The sequence below is a fragment of the Mustela nigripes genome, chromosome 5, assembly GCF_022355385.1.
Source record: "Mustela nigripes isolate SB6536 chromosome 5, MUSNIG.SB6536, whole genome shotgun sequence".
Lineage (NCBI taxonomy): Eukaryota > Metazoa > Chordata > Mammalia > Carnivora > Mustelidae > Mustela > Mustela nigripes.
The window spans coordinates 135414440-135436336 of NC_081561.1; the positions used below are offsets into that span (position 1 = coordinate 135414440).

General features: G+C 42.1%; 1 protein-coding gene across 1 annotated transcript in view; it reads left to right on the forward strand.

The window, feature by feature from the left end:
- ESR1 (estrogen receptor 1) overlaps positions 1-21897 on the forward strand; it is a 388052-nt gene that overhangs the window by 330086 nt on the left and 36069 nt on the right. The window contains exon 7 of the mRNA XM_059401273.1: positions 15286-15419. Within this exon, the coding sequence (XP_059257256.1) occupies positions 15286-15419 (134 nt within the window). The remainder of the gene's footprint in view (positions 1-15285; positions 15420-21897) is intronic.

Below are 21897 nucleotides of genomic sequence, written 5' to 3' on the forward strand. Positions count from 1 at the left end.
ATTGCCTTGCTTGTTTAATTCCAGAACATCCAAAAGAAAAGTGATAAGTGAGGCACTCTTCTTTATGTTCTACATACCTGATGTAGGTGTCTTAAAAGATTGATCAAATCTATTTTCAGCTAGATATTTCAGTAAACGCAACCATTAGAGAACTTTTTTCTGGGGACCTCCTTTAGCTCTTAAACCATACACGCTGAACAAACAAACTCAAGTGGGTCATTATCTATAAACGTAAAGAATTCCATCTTCCTTTGACAAACCATTCAAACCCAGAAGTGTGTTTTACATGTTCCGACAGACACATCCGTGGTAACCGATTCTAACCTTTCTTGCCACTTTAGCGCCCAAAAGGGTATGAAAGTAGTGCAAGTTAAGGCTTGTTCTATTCATTAGAAATATCTCTTGGCTTAAAAACTCTTTTGACTATCGTCCTCCTGATGAGAGAAAAGTAAATAGCAAAGAGTTGCCTAGAGTCTTACTCCTGTATGACAGATAGCTTAATCTGGACATTAGATGACGAAGTGGACATTAGATGACGAAGTGTTGGAAGCTAATATCCAGACATGTCTCTCAGGGAGGTCAAGCTAACATTTCTATATAATTCTCATGACCACCATTTGCACTGGCATGAATAAAGAGGGTCTGAATCCTTGTGGATGAGTAATAGGTATATCAATTCTCTGTACCCTGTCAGGTGTGAAGGGAGGCTCCCAACAAATTTTCCAAAAGTGGAGCCCACCCTTGGAGACTGGTATTCAGAGGGAGGAGGAAGAAATGAGAGTCCTCCAGGCTCTTCGTTGGGACATGAGTAGGGGCCATGGGTGGGCCCTTCATTCTGGGAGGAGTTGGGTATGGAGTTAGATGTGTGTGGGTGACCTAGTAACTATTAGGAGCTACTTCCACACTTCTCTCACCAGTGAGTTAATACCTCAGCAAGGCAAGTCTCTGAAGGAGAATGACTTTTTCCTTGAGCTAAAAATATCCTGAGGACACTGCCTGAAGGAAATACCCCCCACCCCCGCTCATTTTTTTTTTTTTTTTTTATTGCAATGAGCATGGTCTTCTTTATGCCAAAAGGATCTTTTTGGCTTTTCTTTCCTTTTCATTAGAAATCCTTTTACTGGGCACCAGTGTTGTTTGGTTATGTGTCCAGTGAGAACAGCAACAGCAACGAAGCTAAATACAATTTAAGCTAGAAAAGGCAGAGGACTGGGAACTCTCTGTTTTCAGTCACATTTCCCAACTTCTCCAGCAAGCTCTGCCTCTCTTGGACTGTGGCTTCTGAGAACTTTATGTTTCTAAAATGCTGCTAAATTGCTCTGTACATTTATTCCTCAAACACTCAGTGAAGATAGCCCTGACTTTTGGTCTCTTGGAAACCAAGAAATGGACCCGAATTCATTTTCCCTTTGAAATCCCATCCTTCTGTGAGTCATACAACATGGTTTTTAGCTCCCTTTCTCAGAATCACTCTAAGAGGATGATTTTCCGGCCATATTCTTAGGATTTTCTTTATTGGTTTTCATTTTCTTCCATTTTCTCCTGTCATAATTCTCTACCTAAAACAGTACCCTTCCTAAGAAGAATGACATCTTTTGCTCGTTATTAGCATGTTTTTAGCTCATTTGCCTTGACATATAGCCTGTGATAGTTAAATTACACTAACATAGAAAGCCTGGAATTTGGCCCAACATCACGAGGTTTAGATGTTGACAGGTGCACAGACGGAAGACTGGGCGTGAGAGACAGAAGCTCTCCTAGTGCCTTTGCTGGGCCTATTTTTACAGCCTTCAGATCAGTGCACTTGTTCAGGATAGTCTTGCAAGGAAAAGACTTCACACTTGGGAGGTCTTTGAAGAGTCAGAAACAAATGAGCCTTGGGAAATTTTTAAAAACAGATCCTTTGTCAATTCTTAATCAGCTACTTATGATCGTGCTTTGTTATAATGACAGGAGCATTGATCTCAATGTTCTTAAGGTTCTACATTCCAGTTACTCGGTTCCTTCTCTAGTTTAGGAGATGCCAACCTCCCTGCCAAAACTCCTGCCACCAGCAGTATCTTAATTTGGAAGCTCCTCTCTAGGATATATTCTTTGTAGTTCCTACTTCCTTGAGCCCTTATTCCTACTGGACCTGTTGCTTATCTTTGACACTCAATACATTTTCTTCTTTGATTACAAACAGTCCTCTGATTTCCATTTTTCCTGGTCCATCCTAAGCCCCACAATGAGTCACTGAAAAGCTGTCCTCTAGAATCTCTGTCCCCTCAACTTCTCTCCATGCCTAAAGAGTCTGTCTTCTTACTCTGGGCTCCCCTCCACCATCTACTTGCTTCTCTTTCATCCCCAGGCTACTTAACACTGCTAGAAAAAGCTAGGGCCCCATCTTGATCTGGCCCTAATCTGTGCTTATCTTCCTTGACTTCTCTAACCTATTATAGAGATCATTCTGTACTTCCTGACCCCTTCCTCCCTGGTTGATCCCTTTTTCATCTTCTCCACTGGTCTCGTGTGTGTCTTGCACAGACTCGTCTTCCTTTTAGGCTGTGTTTGCCCACCGTGCTGTCTGCTCCTCTCTCTCTGCACTCACTCTCCAGTGGCAGTCCCCAGAGCTGAATTTCCAGACTCAAAGGTTTTTCTGAGCTCCAGGTCTCTGAGATCTGTTAGGATGTCCTGCAGCCATCTCAGACTTCTCTTCCACATAGGGCTCTTTGTTTTTCACTCCCTTAGCATCTAGTTTTCCTTCCCTTCATGCCACTAATTAAAATTCTATCAAATTACTCTTCTTTCCCTTCTTTTTCTTTTTAACTACCTCCCAAGTTGATTGTAACTTCTTTTGAAGCAGTACATTCTTTTCCTGCTCATTGTTACGTTCTTACCACCCAACATGGACAGGTAGTTGGTGTTTGATAAATTCACTGGATGTAGAACAATGTATACAGCAGGTATGAGCAAAGCATGGCCTGTAGGCGAATTCATTCTGCTCCTATATTTGTAAATAAAGTAAGTTTTATTGGGACACATTCTTACTTGTTGGTTACATGTTGTCTATGGTGGCTTTCATCATAAAAAAATGTTGAGCCAATGCAACAGAGGCTGTATTGCCCATAAAGTCTAAAATATTTACCCTCTGGTCTTACATATAAAGCATTTGCTGACCCCTGATATAAAGGATACTCTCAAAACCCAGAGGAAGAGTATATAACACAGTAGAGAATGGTAGGCTGTCAGGGAAGTCGTCCCAGAAGAGAAGATACCTATCTGAGCCTTGAAGGATGAGAAAGAAATATCAAAGAGCAGGAACGGGTAGGATGCGGATGACAAACCGGACGTCACAGGCAAATGCTGTCGATCATCTGCACATGATCAGAAGTGCTGGGCAGTGTGAACAGCAAGGCAGGTCATAAGACATGGACTTGAGAAGATTGGACAAGGGGCAGAAATCTGAAGGCATTCTTTGTTTTTGTTAAATTTTATTTATTTTAGAAAGTGAGGGAATATGTGCACAAGTGGGGGGGTGGTGGGCAAAGGGAAAGGGAGTGAGAAAATCTCAAGCTGACTCTGCACTGTGTGAGGAGCCCCATGTAGGCTTAATGTCACAACCCTGAGATCATGACTTGAGCAGGAACCAAGATTCAGACGCTTAACCGACTGATGCACCCAGGCACCCCTCCAATGACATTCTCAAGCTTTAACCCATTCCAGGGTCTTAACAGCATTTGCAGCTTCCTGCCATGTCCCCGAATGCCTAGCCTCAATCTACCTTGCCATATTTTTTGCAACTAAGACACTTCTCATTTACTAAACAATTTTAAGTGATACTGTTTCTAATAATAACTGCAGAGTTTCTCTCTTTTCACATTATTTCTTCTCTTATTCTTCAGTTAGAAAAACACATTCCTTCTCCAGTGACAATATTCAGTGGGCACTCCTTGGCTTTCCATGTCACTCTCCTTCCATCTCTGCCATCTATCCCCACTGCTTGCCTTTTCCTGGTCACCTTCTTAAAACATTGTGGTCCCTCCTGTTGTCACTTCTCTGACCATTCCTTCTTTTTGACTGGTTCAATTTTAGCTCCACCCCAGAGTTGATGTTGTTCCTGTTTCCTTCCTCTGCCTGTTTCTTGTCTCTCCATCGGTCTGTCTGTCTCTTCACTTTCCATGATGAGCTCACTCCCTTCCCCAGTTTTATGATTTTTAAAATATTTTTTAGATTTATTTATTTACCATTTGAGAGAGAGAGAGAGAGAGAGAGAGAGAGCAAGAGGATGGGTAGGGGCAGAGAAGAGACAATCCACAAGCAGACTTTTCCCAGAGCATGGAGCCTGATGCAGGGCTCTATTCCAGGACCAAGATTGTGATCCTAGCGTCTTAACCGACTGAACCATCCAGGTGCCCCCTTTCTCAATTTTAGCCATCTTTATTTAGATACCTCCATTTTAGAATACCTCTCATAGAAATACCTCTATTTCTAGATATTTTCATGCTCTGTTTGGGGCAATGCAAATTGGTACAACTTTTTTAAAAGGCATTTTGGCAATACTTGTTCCAATTTTACATGTTTTTACTTCTTGACTCTGATGTTACATGTGTCAGAATTTTTTCTGTTCACCTTTGCAAGTGTGGAAAATATGTGTGCAATCATGATAATTGTACATTGTGTGTTGTAGCCAAAAGCGGAAAACAATATACATGCCCATTGGTAGGAGAGCATTCAAATATACCTGAATACAGTAAAATACTAGGCATTCATTTAAAAAGTGAGCTATTTTTTGCTGTGCTGATATGAAAAAAATGTCCACCATCAGAAGTGGAACAAACTAGTCCAAATTCATATATTTAATCCTGGCCTCTCCCCCAAGTTTCAGACAAACATTTTCAATTTCCTACATATCATCTCTCCTTGATCTTGAGAAATTTTAAATTCAGTGTTTTTTAAGGGAATTTTTTTTCTTCTACTGGCTCATGAAAAATTTGAGTTTCTTTATTTCTGCTATATTTTCTGTTTCTTTTTCTGTTTCTTTCCAGTCACTCTGACATACATTTTCAAAGGTGTCTTTAAATTCTTCCTTTCTTTGCCCAACACTGTAGACCATTCACCCAAGTCTGTTGTTTCTCCCTTCACAGATTTCAAAAATATCCTCGTAACCATTGTCACTGTCTTGTGCCTTCTCTTCCTTCCTCATGCCTGCAGTCTCTTTCCAGACTCTCCTGTCTCCCTCACTCTCCTCAGCACACTGAAGCCAAACTAAATATAACAAAGCACTTACTTGATCATGTTACCCACTATTAAGCTTTACATGGTCTTTCCTTACACAGGATCTCTTAAGCTTTTTATTAACCATTCCACATGCTGACTAAGTTTTTTCTAAGTGTCTTTCCTTATAAGCTCCAAACTCTACCAGCTAGATTCCTTTATCACTCCGTCATCAGTTCCACCTGTTAAATTTTACTGATACCATTTAATCTGCCTGGATTGTTCTTCTCCGACCCAATCTATCCCAGGAGACGTACATCAAATGCCATATACTCATTGACATCTTTCCGATTCATGCCATTTGGAAATGATTAGAATCTATAAAGCAAGGTGTCCGTGAATACATTTCTTATATCCCTTTGATCAAGTCAGTAGCCATGCCTACAGAAGATAAGTCTATCTTTGCATCCTAAGTGTGTCTATGTGTCAGTGTTTCAGCAATGGGTTGGGGCAGGGAGTAATCAGATTCATGCGTCTCTTCTATGTCATGAAATTTCATATCCCTGAAATTTCAGCTGCTTAACACATGAAAATGTATTTCTTACTCAGGTCATTGTCTAGTATAGGCATCTTGAGAGGTGATCTTCTCATTCAGACACCAGGATCCTTCTAACTTTTAGTTCCCGCTCTACTAGGTCCTAGGAATGGTCTTCATTTCGGCAGTAGATGGGGAAGAGGACTGGGAAAAGAACACCTGCTTCTTCCCTATTTCATCACAGAAGTGGTATCAGTCACTCCCACTCACTTTTCACTGGGCAGAATCCAGCCACCTGGCCACTCCTAATGGCAAGGGAGACTGGGAGATGTTGTCTGGGAGGAAATGAAGGAGAAAAAGGAGATGCGTTTTGTCAGTCTTTGCTTCCAGTCACCAAATATCCATGGCTCCCACACATAGAACATGCCCTGCTCCTTCCCTAGGGGAACAGTCTAGCTCCAAGTCCAACCACTGAAAGATTTCTTAGGGATGGGCCATCCACTCATGGAGCATGAATGGGACTCCTCCTGGACGGGCAGTCTCACCCCACAGATAAACTTCATATTCAGTGTTGGTGGGAGGGCAGAAAACTGTAGTAAAAACTCCCACCGAGAAAAAAAGGAGCAGGGAATAGTGAGTGTCACTCTCACACAGCAGTTGTGAAGTTCTGGGCAGAAAGAGGAGGCTTCTATGGACAGGAGCCTGAAAGTTCTTTGATTAGTCCCTGAATCTGTTCTCTAGCAAGAAGGAGCTTTCCCATGTTCTCCATGCACACTGGCTTCACTTTCTGGAAGGTTCTTTCTTTGCATTTATTCTTCTCAGCCACATCTGTAGTGAGTGGGGAGAAGCCAGTCCTTTGGGTGAGCTCTTAGCACTTCCTGCTAGTGTGCTCTTCTGGGCCTGTCTCAGCCCTTTCCCCAGCAGCTGCCCATGTAACGAACATTTCAGGGACCTTGATGGCAGAGCTAGAGGTCAGAAGGATCCTGGGTCCCTGAATGGGAAAGTCATCTTACCAGGGAAGCTGCCTACATTGGACAGTGCCTAAGAAAGAAATAAACTTTACTATGTTGAGCAGCTGAAATGTTAGGGTTGGAGGCTTAAAAACTCAGAGGCTTCTTTCTTTCTTTCTTTCTTTCTTTCTTTCTTTCTTTCTTTCTTTCTTTCTTTCTTTCTATTTTTAAAAAGAGAGATGGAGAGGAGTGGGGAGGCGCCGTGGGAGGGGGAGAGAGAATCTTCAGCAGACTGCACTGAGCAAGGGGACTGGTACAGGATTCTATCCTACAACCATGAGATCTTGAATAACCTGGACCGAAATCAAGAGACAGACAGCTTAACTGATGGAGCCACCCAGACACCCCCAAGGCTTTTGGATTTTTAATTCAGCCTGTGATTTCTTTGGCAGTACAGCTGTCTCAAAAAAAAAAAAAAAAAAAAAAAAAAAAAAAGCAGGCTTCTGTTTGCTCTTGTCATTTCCATCTGTTTGTAACCACAGCCAAGCGCTTTCTTAGTCTTGGTTCTCAAGTCTGATGCTCTTACTTGCTTCTTTGTCCTCTGGCCCCTCCCTGCAGATTTCCTGGTGACTCCTTGAGGCTTTTTGAAATAATGTGCTCACGTAAGAGGTCCCACCCCGTAAGTGTCACCCCTTCTCACCAGAAGTGCTCTGAACATGGAGCTACTTTGTAACGTGAGAAACCCCCTAGCTCTTTCATACCCAGATCCTTTTCAGTCTCATCTCTGAACATTTCATGGCCAGAAGCGGTTGGCTTTTCCCAACTTCGAGCACTGTTTATCTTTGGGATTTCCCCATTTGCTTAAGTTCCGCTTAAGGACCATTCATCCCTGCCCGAGCTCCCCTCTGTAATATTTACTTAAGGCAGCCGTAGTATCCCCTACACACCATCACTTGGACTCTGTTCACTTCCCCAGGTATGTGGGCTGCCTTCGCATTTATTTCAGAGAATGACTTAATCTGATATTCTGCCACCACGTTGTGATAAACCTTTCTAGCTTGCTGTATCTGCTTCTTGCTATTTGGCACTAAGGGAGCAAACCTTTTTATGGCACTTCCCCACCGCCAGTCCTGTGTCTCTACTGATCCATATAGGCAAACTGCTGGATCAAACAGCCATCACATCCCAATGGATTAATTATTTCTTATTCAATGTACAGTCTCATGTGGATGATTCTGTCTATATGTGCATTCAGGCACACAATTTAAATAAATGGTTCAAGGTCACATAATTGGTAAATAGATGTGGCATAATGTGAATGTAGGTAGTCAGACACCAAGGTCTAAACCAATCTCTTCAGTAATCCGCCATGAGATACAGACATTCAAATTTTTCATCTTTCAGGCTGTATTGCTTAGAATTTGCCATCTTCAGCATTTTGTTCCACATGCCAGAGAGTTGTCTTTCTGAACCTCTGGATCATATGAATAGTTACGGAGTCACAGCATCTCAGAGCACGTGCTGAGAGCTTTTGTAGCATCAAAGATACAGAGACTCTTTAAATATATCCAGACCTAGGGGTGCCTGGGTGACTCAGTGGTTTAAAGCCTCTGCCTTCGGCTCAGGTCATGATCTCAGGGTCCTGGGATTATGATCTCAGGGTCCTGGGATCAAGCCCCACATTGGGCTCTCTGCTCAGCGGGGAGCCTGCTTCCTCTTCTCTCTCTCTGCCTACTTGTGATCTCTGTCTGTCAAATAAATAAATAAAATCTTAAAAAAAAAAATACACCCAAACCTGCCACTGTTGATTTTAGACAGCATCTTAATTTGTAATCTTTTTCTACCTACATTGCACTCTCTTTGCAGGACAAATCAATTAAGAGTCTTACGTTGATCTCTTGGGTTCTCTGTTTCCATTTATTCCATGTCTTTTCCTACGAGGAGAGGCTGTGGGGAATTTTGTAAGATTATTTTGTAAGATACGCAAGGACAGGTTTGACCTGCCTACGTGTCTTAGGACTCTTTTATCTCCCATGTGGAGGAATAGTACCTATGTGTGCCTGAATAACTGGCTTTCATTTCTGTAGAAGAGAAACTTCCCAGGACATGCCATAAGCAAATGTTTTTTCAAGTTCTGTTCCTTCTCACACTACTTAACTGCAGACAGACATGTGAAGAGGGTAAGGAGCAGAGCAATCTCACAAGGAGATTCTGAGGTGCTCTGAACATGGACTGATGTAATGGGCGGAGGTCATTGTCAGGCTGTCATGTCCCACAGTGGGGGTTATGGGCTGGTCTGCTTGGTAAACAGCTTCTGATCTATGTGGCTGTGCTTCCTTTAGAAATAAATCTTGGGGGCGCCTAAGTGGCTCAGTAGGTTAAAGCCTCTGCCTTCAGCTCAGGTCATGATCTCTGGGTCCTGGGATTGAGCCCCACATCGGGCTCTCGGCTTAGCAGGGAGCCTGCTTCCTCCTCTCTCTCTGCCTGCCTCTCTGCCTGCTTATGATCTCTGTCAAATAAATAAATAAAATCTTTAAAAATAAATAAATAAATCTTGGTCTTTAGACCCTACATGTTTTTCCACCTTAGGAACACTTCACAGATTTCACTTCATTTGTCTTATTATAGTAACACTACCTCCAGATTCTTAGTAATCACCAGTTTCTGGTGCTGTTGGCTTTTCCATCCTGTCTGAAATGGAGTTAAATGCTCTAATCTGATTGGCTCCTTGAGGTTAGTAGAGAATATTTCAGTAGGACTTTGAAAAGGAAGGCCTGACCCCAAGATGTAATGACTTTAGTGCACAGTGAAGGGTCCCTTTGTGTGAGGCAGGCGACAAGTGTCTGTCCACCCTTTGAAGGCCACATCAGTTTGTACCTGATCTGAGGATGACATGTCATCCATTCACTAGCTCACATCTCCAGCCTTTTCTCCCGTGTCCACAGCACTCATGGAAAACCCATTCTACCACGTGACCAGGCAGTTATTTCCAAGAGGGCAATGTTCTAGTAAAGAAACACCTGCAGGGTCACATACTTTTATTTTATTTTATTTTATTTATTTTATTCTTTTATTTTATTTATTATTTTATTTTATTATTTTATTTTATTTTTGCAGAGGGATGGGAAGGGGCAGAGGGAGAGGGAGAGAGAATCTTAAGCAGGATCCATGCCCAGCACAGAGCCTGACTCAGGGGCTCCAACTCACAACCCTGAGTTCATGACCTGAGCCCCGAAACCACGAGGCAGACACTTCACCAACTGAGTCACCCAGGTGCCTCTCAAAGCACATATTTTTAATTTATTGCACAGATAGTGGATTGGCTGAAGTGTTTAGAACAGGTGAGTTTCCCCTATTGAAAGGACAGTGAGTTTAATCTTATAGAGATGCCGGTGTAAAGTTCTTCAAGAATCTTACAGCGCTGCTTAGAACACTGTAGCTTTATTGGAATGAATATCCCCCAGGAGCCCTCAAAGTTGAGAAGCACTTTTGTTTGCATGAAAGGTAAGCCCCGGGATCTTCTACTCATGGCTCAATGATTTATACTTAGTGTCTGCTCCTTCCTCATCCTCTAAAGAAAGACACACACGCACATCCACCCTCACCCATGCTCACAGTCACTCTCTCTCTCTCATACACACACACTCACACTCACGCTCACACACATACTCTCATTCACACACTCATGCTCTCACACACTCAGACATACTCATCCTCACACGCACTCACTCGACAGCGTGTCCGCGGAGAAGAGGCTGAAGAGGGAGACACTTAAGAACCAGCTTCTCTTGGGAAAATGTGGGAGACTCTTGAGAAGGGACCCAGGGGGAAGGAGAGTTGGTCGGGCTCCACGTTCTCAGTTTCTGAAGTGAACTTTTGCTCACAGCAGGTGAGCACAGGTTCCCTCCCACACTGAGATTTCCTCCCCTGCCTGTGTGCAGTCTCTTAAGTAAACAGAGACTTTACACTGAGAAAGGAACATTTCTCTATTTTGGCTATGGGTGGTTATTTTTAAAGCTTCATCCTCCAAACATTTCCCCCTATCCTTGTTTATTTTTTCTCTAGAAAGAAAATATGCTACTTAAAAAAAAAAAAAAATCACCTTCAGGATAAGAAACACTCCCTTGTAATGTGCTGTCCCTGCTTTGGACCAATTCACGCTACGATGTGACCACTGTTTCGAACTTCTGTTGTATAACGTAGCTTTTAAAGATTCCCATGTTTCTAGAGAGCTTCCATGAACCCGAATACCACTGTCAAAGCAAAATGCACTGTGGCGATTGTTTTCTGGATACTTTCTGTAAAAAGGCCAACCTCTCCATGAACATCTGTGTCTCCATTTATCCGGATGTCTCCTAGGGATAGTTCTATACAGCTGCCACCGTGTACCACATGCCATTCTAAACACTTCACCTAAAATCTCATTTACCTTTATCAGAGGAGACTATGGCAATAACTTCAATACATGTGGGTTAAATGTGGGGAGGCTGACATTAGTTGCAAGACTTTCTCTCTGTACTTTCTCTGGGGGAAGGTAGCCCATGGCCTTGCACTTGTCTTTTCGCCCTGTCTGTCTTGCTCCTGTTTTGGATCTCTTTATGAACAAGGCCCATGTCTGTCTTCTCTATACCTTTATGTCTAGCACAAGGTCTGGTATATAATGGGCAAGTATGAGTTAAAGTAGGGTGAAAAAAGAAGACAAAATCTTGTTGGAAGTCTTTCCTCTGGTGGTAGATAGTATGGTTTGACTTAATAGTTTTGAGTCCTAATTCCCTCATTTGGACAATAACAAAAATACTACTACTTTAAAGGGCAGTTGTGGAAGGAAATGGATTTATTGAAAGTACTTAGCATATTTTACATCAGTGGTATATTCCATATATGGTGTTAAGACTACCTAGCTGCCTGGGACAAATATGAAGCTGAATCCTATCTCAAATATCACACAAAGTAAACCCTGAACAGCAGGTGCACAGCATTGGGACTGTACTAAAATCCATTGAATTGTACGCTTTAAATGAATGAATGTTATGATATGTGACTATATTTCAGTACAGTTGTTGTAAAAAACAAATCCCAGAAGATGAAATATTTAAGTATGAAAATGTGGAAGTGTACTAGAGGGAAACATAAGATAATTTTTTATATATTACTGAAAGGGAATTTTCAAGCAAGATATACTGTTCTAAACAATAAACTTGGCAGATCAATTATGTAATAATTAAATATTCTGCCAAAGAAAACACCAAAAAAAAAAAAAAAAAAAGGAAAGAAAAACACGACAATTCAGTAGAAAAGTATTGAATGCACATAGAGCAAAGGGCTACAATATATAAAGAGTGGTTAAGAATCAACCTGAAAATGACTAATAACCCAACAGAAAAATATCAGCAAAGGAAAAGAGCAGGAATCTTAGAGAAAAAGCTTAAACCAACATATTTTTCTACCAAAATCCTATTGGTACAAGCTATTTGGCAGCAAGGTTTGAACTATTTACCAATATTAAAAATGCTTAAGTCCTCTAATCTAGCAATTCTACTTCTAGAAATTTTTCTATAGCTCTTTATTCATGTGTCTGAAGACAAAAACTTAAGAATAGTTATTTCATGAAATGTTTGTGACAGCAAAATACTTAAAGTCAAGTGAAATGTTAGCCAACAAAGAAATGGTTCAAAAAATTTTTGCACATTGTTCAGGGCAAAACTTACGCTATTAGAAACAGTTATGCAGCTGTTAAGAATAGTTGAGGGGCTCTTGGGTGTCTGAGTGGGTTAAAGCCTCTGCCTTCAGCTCAGGTCATGATCCCAGGGTCCTGGGATGGAGCCCCACATCTCTGCTCAGCAGGAAGCCTGCTTCCCTTCCTCTCTCTCTGCCTGCTTCTCTGCCTACTTGTGATCGCCATCAAATAAATAAATAAAATCTTTAAAAAAAAAAAAGAACAGTTAATAAAGGATCCAAAATACATTAATTAAAAATAAAACAAAGTGCTGAACAATGTGCTTATTGTCCATGCTTTAAGTTATATTTTTCACAAATATGTGTTTGCATATGCATAGGATATTTTAAAGTCTTCTTGTCCCTTTCAAAGACAACATTACCCCAATTCAGCCTGTGAACAAAAAGATGGAGTTCCTTTCACATGTATTATCTCACTGCACTTCTGCACCAACCCTATGGAAAAGTTATCAATACTTTCTTTTTATTTTTATTTATATATTTTTTAAAGATTTTATTTATTTGACAGAGAGAGGGAGAGCACAAGCAGGGGGGAGAAGCAGGGTCCTTGCTGAGCAGGGAGGCTGATGCGGGGCTCAATCCCAGGACCCTGGGATAATGACCTGAGCTGTAGGCAGATGCCCAACGACTGAGCCACGCAGGTGCCCCCAATACCTTATTTTTTAAATGTAACGTGTTATGAACCTTCAGGTTTGCTTGTTTAATAATTGCCATTACTAATGTTAAATCCTTGATGCCAAGGCTCTGTTGCCCAGGGAAAAAACCCAAGTTTCTTATAACGTAAGACATCCTTCATCACCTGACCTTTTTCTCCTTTCTCAGATTAACCCCTTGTCTCTTTTTTACCTTCACTCTGCTCTTCCTGTCCATGTCTAAGACCCGCTTCCAATGATGCTTTCATACTCCTGCTCCATGAAAGCCTACATTTCTTAAATTGTCAACTCAAATGCCACCTACTAGGCGAAGCCTTACCTGTCATCCTTGGCAATGAATGGTTCCAGCCCAGGCACGGTCCCTTCTTACACTTCCTTCTATATTTCAAAAGCACTTTATACAAGTCTGTTCAACCTGATTATATTATTTCAAGGCTTTGAGCATATTGAGAGTAGAGGCCCTGTTTTTATTCCCATAACTACCACAAAGAATATAGTAGCAGATCAATAAATACGTAGACAAATCATTTATCTGAATCTTAATCATTTTTGATTACCCCTAGATTAAAGAACTCTGTATTTTTTTAAGTTTTTATTTGAATTCCAGTTAGTGTCCAGTTTTTGTGTTAGTTTCAGGTGTACAATACAGTGGTACGACACTTGCATACGCCACCCGGTGCTCATCACGGCAAGTGCCCTCCATAACCCCCATTCCCTGTGTCCCCCACCCCACCACCCACCTCTGTGCTGGTGACCCATCAGTTTGTTCTCAGTAGTTGAGAGTCTGTTTCTTGGTTTGTCTCTTTCTTTCCCTTTGCTCTTTTGTTTTGTTTCTTAAATTCCACATATTAATTGAATTTGTCTTTTTCCTGACAGACTTATTTCACTTAGCATTTTATCCTTTAGCTCCATCCATATTGTTGCAAATGTCTAGATTCCACTCTTTTTTATGTCTGAATAATACTCCATTGTATAACTGTACCACAACTTCTTTATCCATTCATCAATCAGCAGACACTTGGGCTGCTTCCGTATCTTGGTTATTATAAAAAATGTTGCTATAAACATAGGGGTATGTGTATCCCTTTGAACTTGTGTTTTTTAATTCTTTGGATAAATACCCAGTAGTGCAATTGCTGAATCATAGGGTAGTTCTATTTTTAACTTTTAAGAACCTCCATAGTGTTTGCACGGTGGCTGTACCAGTCTGTATTCCCACCAGGAGTGCACAAGTGTTCCTTTTATTCCACGCCCTTGCCAACACTATTGTTGTGTTGTTGATTTTAGGCATTCTGATAGGTGTGAGGTGATATCTTATTATGGTTTTGATTTGCATTTCCCTGATCAGTGAGGTCAAGCATGTGTCTAATGGCCAATTGTATGTCTTTGGAGAAATGGCTGTTCGTGCCTTCTACCCATTTTTAAGTTGGGTTGTTTGCTTTTTGGTTGCTGAGTGGTCTAAGTTTTTTTTATATATTTTGAATAGTAATATTTTGAATAGTAACCCTTTGTTGGATATGTCATTTGCATTTCCGTAGGTTGTCTTTTAGTTTTGTTGATTGTTTCCTTCATTGTGCAGAAGCTTTTTATTTTGATGTAGTCCCGGCAGTGGGATTTTGCTTTTGTTTCCCTTGCATCAGTGGACCTATCTAGAAAAATTTTCTATGACTGATGTTAGAAAAGTTACTGCCTGTGTTCTCTTTGATGAACTCAGTATATAACATGGCAGATTTGGGAATTGAACAATATGTTTCTTCTAGGAATTTGAAGTGAAATGTTTTATTGATGGAAAAACTTTTTTTTTTTTTTTTTGCCTTCAAGAATTCCAATGATATGTTCATGTTTCATGAAGAGAATGGACTACAGTTTTTTGTTACAGATTTGGAGCCAGTAGATTTTTATGAAAGTGAACCTTATCATGGGTCTGAAAGCTTTCTGGTCATTATTTATTTTTTTTTTAAAGACTTATTTGAGAAAGAGAGAGCATGAGCCAGCATGTGAGCAAGGGGAGGGGCAGAGGGAGAAGGAGGGAGAGAATCTCAAGCAGTCTTCCTGCGCAGCCCGGAGCCCAATGTGGGATTTGATCTCACAGCACTGAGATTGTGACCTGAGCCAAAATCAAGAGTCACACTCAACAAGCTGAACCACCCAGGAGCCCCAGCTTTTCTGTGCTTTAATACTTTTTTTTTTCTTTTTATTTGCTGTGTTTTCATAGGAACCAGGGAAAATGTGTAGAGGGCATGGTGGAGATCTTTGACATGTTGCTGGCTACATCATCTCGGTTCCGGATGATGAATCTCCAGGGAGAGGAGTTCGTGTGCCTCAAATCCATCATTTTGCTTAATTCCGGTGAGTTGATAACATGGGGGAATTTATTGCTGGGTTACTGGAAGAAAGATTTTATTTGGATTTTCAGCCAGATACGAGCTGCCTATTATGCAAAGGCATAACCATAAATTGAAACAACCGATGCACCCTTATCATAATCTTTTGTCGTTGTAGACTGCTTAGAGAGGTGGATCCTGCTTGGGTCAAATACCGTGACTGATGAGAACCCAAATGGGACACTGAACCAGATGGCTTTTTTGTTGAAATATTTGCATCCTTTCACAGATAGTTGTGATGTTTTCATTCCATTAATTTTATTTATTTAGTCTGAAGTGGATGTTTTTACCGAAGTGGTACGAGTGTATAGGCATAGATTGCTGATAGTTGCATAGGTCGGGAGGTACATAGACCAAGGGATCAGTATCAAGCTCCAGATCCTAAGGGAAGCCTCTTTTCTTGAGACCAGCCATGTTTCTGGTTAAAATTGATTAGGTGACAAATATAATTGGCTCAGAAGCAGAAACACCCGGTCCTAAAACTGAGGCACATGGAGGGCAGGTCCAGCCAAAAGATCGCGTATTGTAAGGGGTCGAATTCAACTGTGGCTTCTGATTGATTCATTTGAGAAAGTGTAGGTGACCAAGGCATCTCGTTTGGGGTTCGGTTTGTTTTGTTTGCAGTAAAGTCACCTGTTGTGTAAAGAGTTGGTCCCAGATGGAAACTGGGGCCCAGTTGAGCGCCATGTTCCTCCTGGCCCTCACTATTTGGATCCAAGCACTAGATACCCAGGCCGTGGGACCCAAAGCTCCACAGATGGGTGTCAGCCGCACAGTAGATGCCTTTAGCCTGGGCCTTTGTCCCCTTCCCTTCCCTCCTTCATGCCTCAGACCTCATTCTCACAGAGAAACTGTAGCTATTTTGAAGCCCTAGGCCTGGTTTAGAATCAGATAGGGTTTCCAGTTTCCCGAGAGCTGAACTATAGTTGTTCGTGCTGATCACATGGGAAGAGAATCAGTACTTTCTTCTCTTTTCATATGTCTTGTGTCTTCCTGATGAGCACCCACCCTCCTACACCTCCCCCAGCCGTTTTCCACTTCCCTTCCCCTCTAGTGCTAAGAACCTATATCGCTTCATGGTTAGACAGTAATCATCCTCACTTATCAACTGATAAATGGAAATCTGTACTATTCCACTAGGCAAGGACTGAATTACGGAACAAAGTTACCTGAGAAACGCTGTGACCCACACTGAGGAAGTGATTACCGCCCCATTCAAGTTTCTGGTTCCACTCACATGCATTGTGCTTTTCATTTCAGTCATTTGTCTGGTACATTGAAGGGTTCACATCCCACAATGGCTCTTTATTGGAAGAGAGTTCTGGGAGCAATGCCACTCGGCTGCACTGTGCCAGGCCCTGAACCTGGTCCTTCTTCAGTGGAGGGCTGGCACATGCTGACGGCTTTCCTGTGGGCAATCTGTTAACTTCAGGGAAAGCAGGCCTATCAAGTGCTGGGACTTTTTCCCCACTTTTACCAGGAAATAACACTCCAGACAGGAAGCAAAAATTAGCTGGAGTTATATAACCCACACAAGGAGATGCTCTGATCTTGGTCACCAAAAACACTCCCTTCAAATCTGTGTAGCCTCTTTCTACCTTATTGTCCTGTTCCTATGACAGGGTAGGGTTTTTAAAGTATTATATTAAAAAAGGGCAAGACTTTGGCCATCAAAATATTGAATGCATAGACCCAGGATTTTTTAAATCCCAGAGGAAAAAAAAATGTCAGCCCTCACAAGAAAGTCTTTGGGAGAGACTGGCCGCAGAATCTCAAAACACATTCCCCACTGCGGAGCTGGGACCAACACCTGACTCCTCCTCACGGTGGTGAATCTTTCCTGTGCTTTCCCTGTTCTTCTCCTTCTTTCTCAGAATCTTCTGGGAGCTTCCTTCCTTGCACTTGAAGGGTGAGAACACTAGTTTGCAAACACAAGGCCCCGGAGTCTGACAGAGTTTACAGTTGTCCTTCTCCTGAGAGAGATCTCAGGGCCACGGCATGTCTTTTCTGTCAAGGGCAGTGCTGCTGGCTTGCAGGCAGGAACAAAACAGAAGCTGCCTCCCAACCTGTAAAAAGTGAAACCACTCTTTTCAATCCAGAAGTGAGCTATGTTTGGAAAAGCAGGTCCGCTGCTGAGCACAGCTCTTAGTGTGTCATATTGTTCCTGAAAAACAGAACCAGAGAGGACAAGAATGAAACACAATGGTGCGGTGCTGGGAGACTTTTCAGAGTGAAAAAGCAGTCAGTCCTAGGAAGGTTACTACAATCCTAACAATCTTTGCCCACAATTGAAGGTACAGATTTTTCTAAAAGCCCAACCAATTCATGACTCTGCACTAGGTCAGTGCTTCCCCTGTCATGAGATAAGGACCAAAGGGACAGTCATTCCAGGAATCTCGGACGGAAGCCAAGTTAGAAAAGATTCAGGAAGGCTGAGAGATGCTTTTCTGATTCCTGGGAAACAAGACCTCAGTGTATGGGGGAGCTTTGGGCTGTGTGCTGTGTCTCTGTACCAAAATCTGAGAGGATGTGTTTATGTTGGCCTTGACTTTGAGGCGGAGGCCAAAGGGTAGTTGAAAGGTTGTTCTGTGGACTACTAGGAGTGACTTTCTGCAGCTTCTAAAAGAGGGTCTCCCAGATGCTGAAATTTCCATGGGAAGCCCCTTCACAGATGTTTGGAATGGGGGATACTCATCATGATTTATGCCTCCTTAGGATTATTTCATTACATCACTTACAAAAGCCTAGAATCATTCATAGGACGAACACGACTTTTCCACTGTCCACTAAAGGACAGAGGCATTCCTGGTTAATCCAGACTTGCTTTAGCAACATCAGTGCCAGCTCCAAGGCATTCTGAGAACTAGCTGGGTGGATCTCAGGAGAAGGAAACGAGCAGAGCAGGTGAGCGCAGGGCAAAAGGCGGAGAGGGAACAGTGACAGGAGGCAGGGCTGGTGCTGAAGAAGGGGACCCGGGGACCAGGAAGGGGTCATCTGTGCCCGTTTTCCCTATTCCCCCTGCTCAGTGGGACTTCAGTCCTTCTTGATAATTCCAGTATAATTCTTCCAGGCTCAACTCTGACCTCATCTCATTCAGGAAATCTTGCGACCACCCAAGTCCATAATGATTCCCTTCACTAAACTATTTTAGTTCTTAGAGTCTGTACCCTACTATCTAACATTTGGTCGATCGGTTGACTGATAGCATTCATTTGTTCACTAATTCAGAAATTTTATGCTAAATACACAAAAATGGATGGCACTGCTTTTTGGTTTTGTGTTTTCAGTTTTTTAGTGTTACCGGGATGGCTTCTTCATGCATGTATATCCTGACTTCTCTACAAACTATATAAACATTTTTTTTACATTTCTCACAGTCTTTAACCTGTGAACTGTCAACAGGTGTCATGCCATTCAGTCCTTCTAGATGTTTATTTGCTGGACATGACCATGGGGTCTTGGAAAGTTCCCATTTATCACATGTTCTTTCTACCATTATGAAACATGTCATCCTTTCCCTATCTAGATAACATCAAACTATTAAATGGGAAAAAATAATGCCCGTCTCCTCGCATTACTATGATCTAAAAGGAAAATTGTATATAAGATGTCAAGTGTGGTTTATGGAACACAGTAGGCCTTCAGTCAATGGCAGCCATCACCATCATTCGAGAATCTCCAGTTCAGAAGGAGCCAGTCTGGGGGCGCCTGGGTGGTTCAGTCAGTTAAACATTGGAGTGGAACCTGCATAACATTCTCACTCTCCCTCTCCCTCTGTTCCTTCCCGCCCACCCTCTCCCCTGCCCCCACTGGTTCGTGTGTACCTGTGGTCACTCATTCTCTCTCTCTCACTTTTAAAAAAAAAGGAGCCATTCAATACCCTTTTTTTTTTTTAAATTTAAAAGATACATTTATTTATTTTAGAGATCTCACAATCCTGAGACCATGACTTGAGCTGAAACCAAGAGTTGGATGCTCAACTGACTATTTACACCTTTATACATGTATATAATATAAATTATGTGTATAATGAAGTACTTTGGTTTAAAGGTTTCCTGCTACTTTCAAAGTACGCACGGACGGAAGGATAATATTAATAATAGAGACCATGACTCTTCCCCTGAGACTTGCTGAATTGTGGTGTTCAATTGTATTGAGAGAAATTTTTGAGCAAGATTGATCTCATGGGTAATAATTGATTGTTAACTGAACCTTAATGTTGGCAACCTTGATGAAAATGCTACAGTGAGTGGGAGTGGCAGATAACTCCCAGAGCTCTCACTGGTCCATTCACTGTGTTTCTTCCCATCCCCCTCCTGCCCTCCCCTACCATGAAGAGTCTCACAAGTCCCTTGGAGTCCACTCCCTTTCGGATCACTACCCTTTTAGTGAGTGTTTTTCAAGACTCAAAAGAATTTACTCATCAAAGCTTAATATGTGTAAGTCTACCATCTCTAACAGATGTTTGGTTTGGCCTTCAAAACTCAACTTATTTGTTTCTGCCCCTTTTCTGAACCTGTTACTGACCACAGTTTGTTATATTCCCCAGTAATTTCAAAGAGCATTTCATCCCTCACTCCCTGGTGACTTGATCCCCCTGGGTCTCTGGAGAGCCCATCAGACCCCAGATTCCAGCTCCCCTGTCCCCTGTTTAACAGTACATCCGATTTCCTCTCCTGGATCACAAGCAGCTCCAGGTACCCAGAAGTTGCCCTGGGCCTGCTGGATCCCTGCCTCCCTACTGAAATGTCTTACTCTATAGAAATACTGTTCTCATGATTACCTGTTTATCACAACTGCCTTCAGACATCGTTTGTCTTTCAACTGGTGGAGTAATAGAGGGGAGTAAAGGTAAAAACCTGTAAAGCAAAAAGGAAAACAAAACACTAGAAAGAATTATGGCCCCATTTCTAAAATGTGTACCCTGATGTTCATTTCAGAAAACAAGGGGTATGGAATGTCAAGCAGGAGCATATATGTTAAACATAACCATAAACATGGTGCCCGTTCTTGTCTGTCATTAGTTCTGCTTGGTTAATACGGTGAACGTTGTCACCTTGGTGCCTTAACAAAGCATATGATGCTGAAGCTATGACACTTACTCGCTTTAGATGTGTTCACCAGAGCCCTGGGCGGAGAAACATTTACTTCCTGATAGATTATGACAAGCTCTCATCACAAGGAATGTTTCCTCTCTCTCTTTTTTTTTTTTTTAAGATTTTATTTATTTATTTGACAGAGATCACAAGTAGGCAGAGAGGCAGACAGAGGGGGTTGGGAAGCAGGCTCCCTGCTGAGCAGAGAGCCCGATGCGGGGCTCGATCTCAGGACCTTGGGATCATGACCTGAGCCGAAGGTCATGACCTTAAGCTGAAGAGGCTTAACCTACTGAGCCACCCAGGTGCCCCATCTCCTCTCTCTTGAGCTGATTTCTTTGTGCTGTTAATTATTAGATAGTCATTTAGAGCATTTATAGTTTTAACTTGAGAAATAGGACAATGATTTAGAGTCCCTATATTTAGACAAAAGAACTTTTTAAAAAAATATTGACTGTAAACATTGAGGATCATTAATTCTCAACAGTTGAAGGCTTCTAACAGGAACAAGCCTTGGAAATTGCCAATGGGTACATCATCCATCATCAGGGAAGGCAGTTGTTGGCCCTGGTGAAGTTTTGATTAGTCTTCCTATTGTTGTGATTTTGAGATAAATGGTACTTCACAGTTGTTAAGTGACTCATTGTCTCCTTCTCTCTGGCTGACTGGGCTCTGTAGGTAGTGGGCTCACAGATTAGAAACTTTGCCTGCTACAGACTTCTGGTGTGGCTTGAAACAAGCTTAGGGTCTCCATTAAACCACTGAAAATCTGGTGTGGCACAGACTTTGTCATTGGAGAGGCCCGGCACTCAAGAGAAGCAACTCTACCACTTACTTAGGGGATGATGGGTGCCCTTTGATAAGGTGCTTCCCTCTCAAAGGAATTACTGAGTTCTTAGCAGATAGATAATAAATAAATTCCTTCCTGGATATTCTGAGGCAGGATCACCCCTGCCTTTTGTGGTTAAAAAATTGCATTCTTATGACCAAAATGTCCTTCTGGTGAATGGAAGAGACTCAGGCCCCAGACTGAGAGGATTGGCTCCTGTATCTTGCACACACTTCTTGGAGCTTCTGTGGAATTAGGGGAACCAACCAAAAGCCTGCCTTCAGGGAAAGACTGGGGGAGTCCTAATGTGACCTCCTGGGATGGGTCAAAATGCAGCCGCTGTTGGGAGCCAGGAAACTCTTGCAGCGTTCTAATATTAGGAACAGCTTTCCAATCACACCAAGAGCCCTGGGGAGGAACAGAATCATCTTGCGCTCTCAAGACCACCAACAAAGGGGAAGCCATCTCCTGGGTCCTGGATTCAACCACCCTTTGGACCAGGGGCCAGAAACTATGGA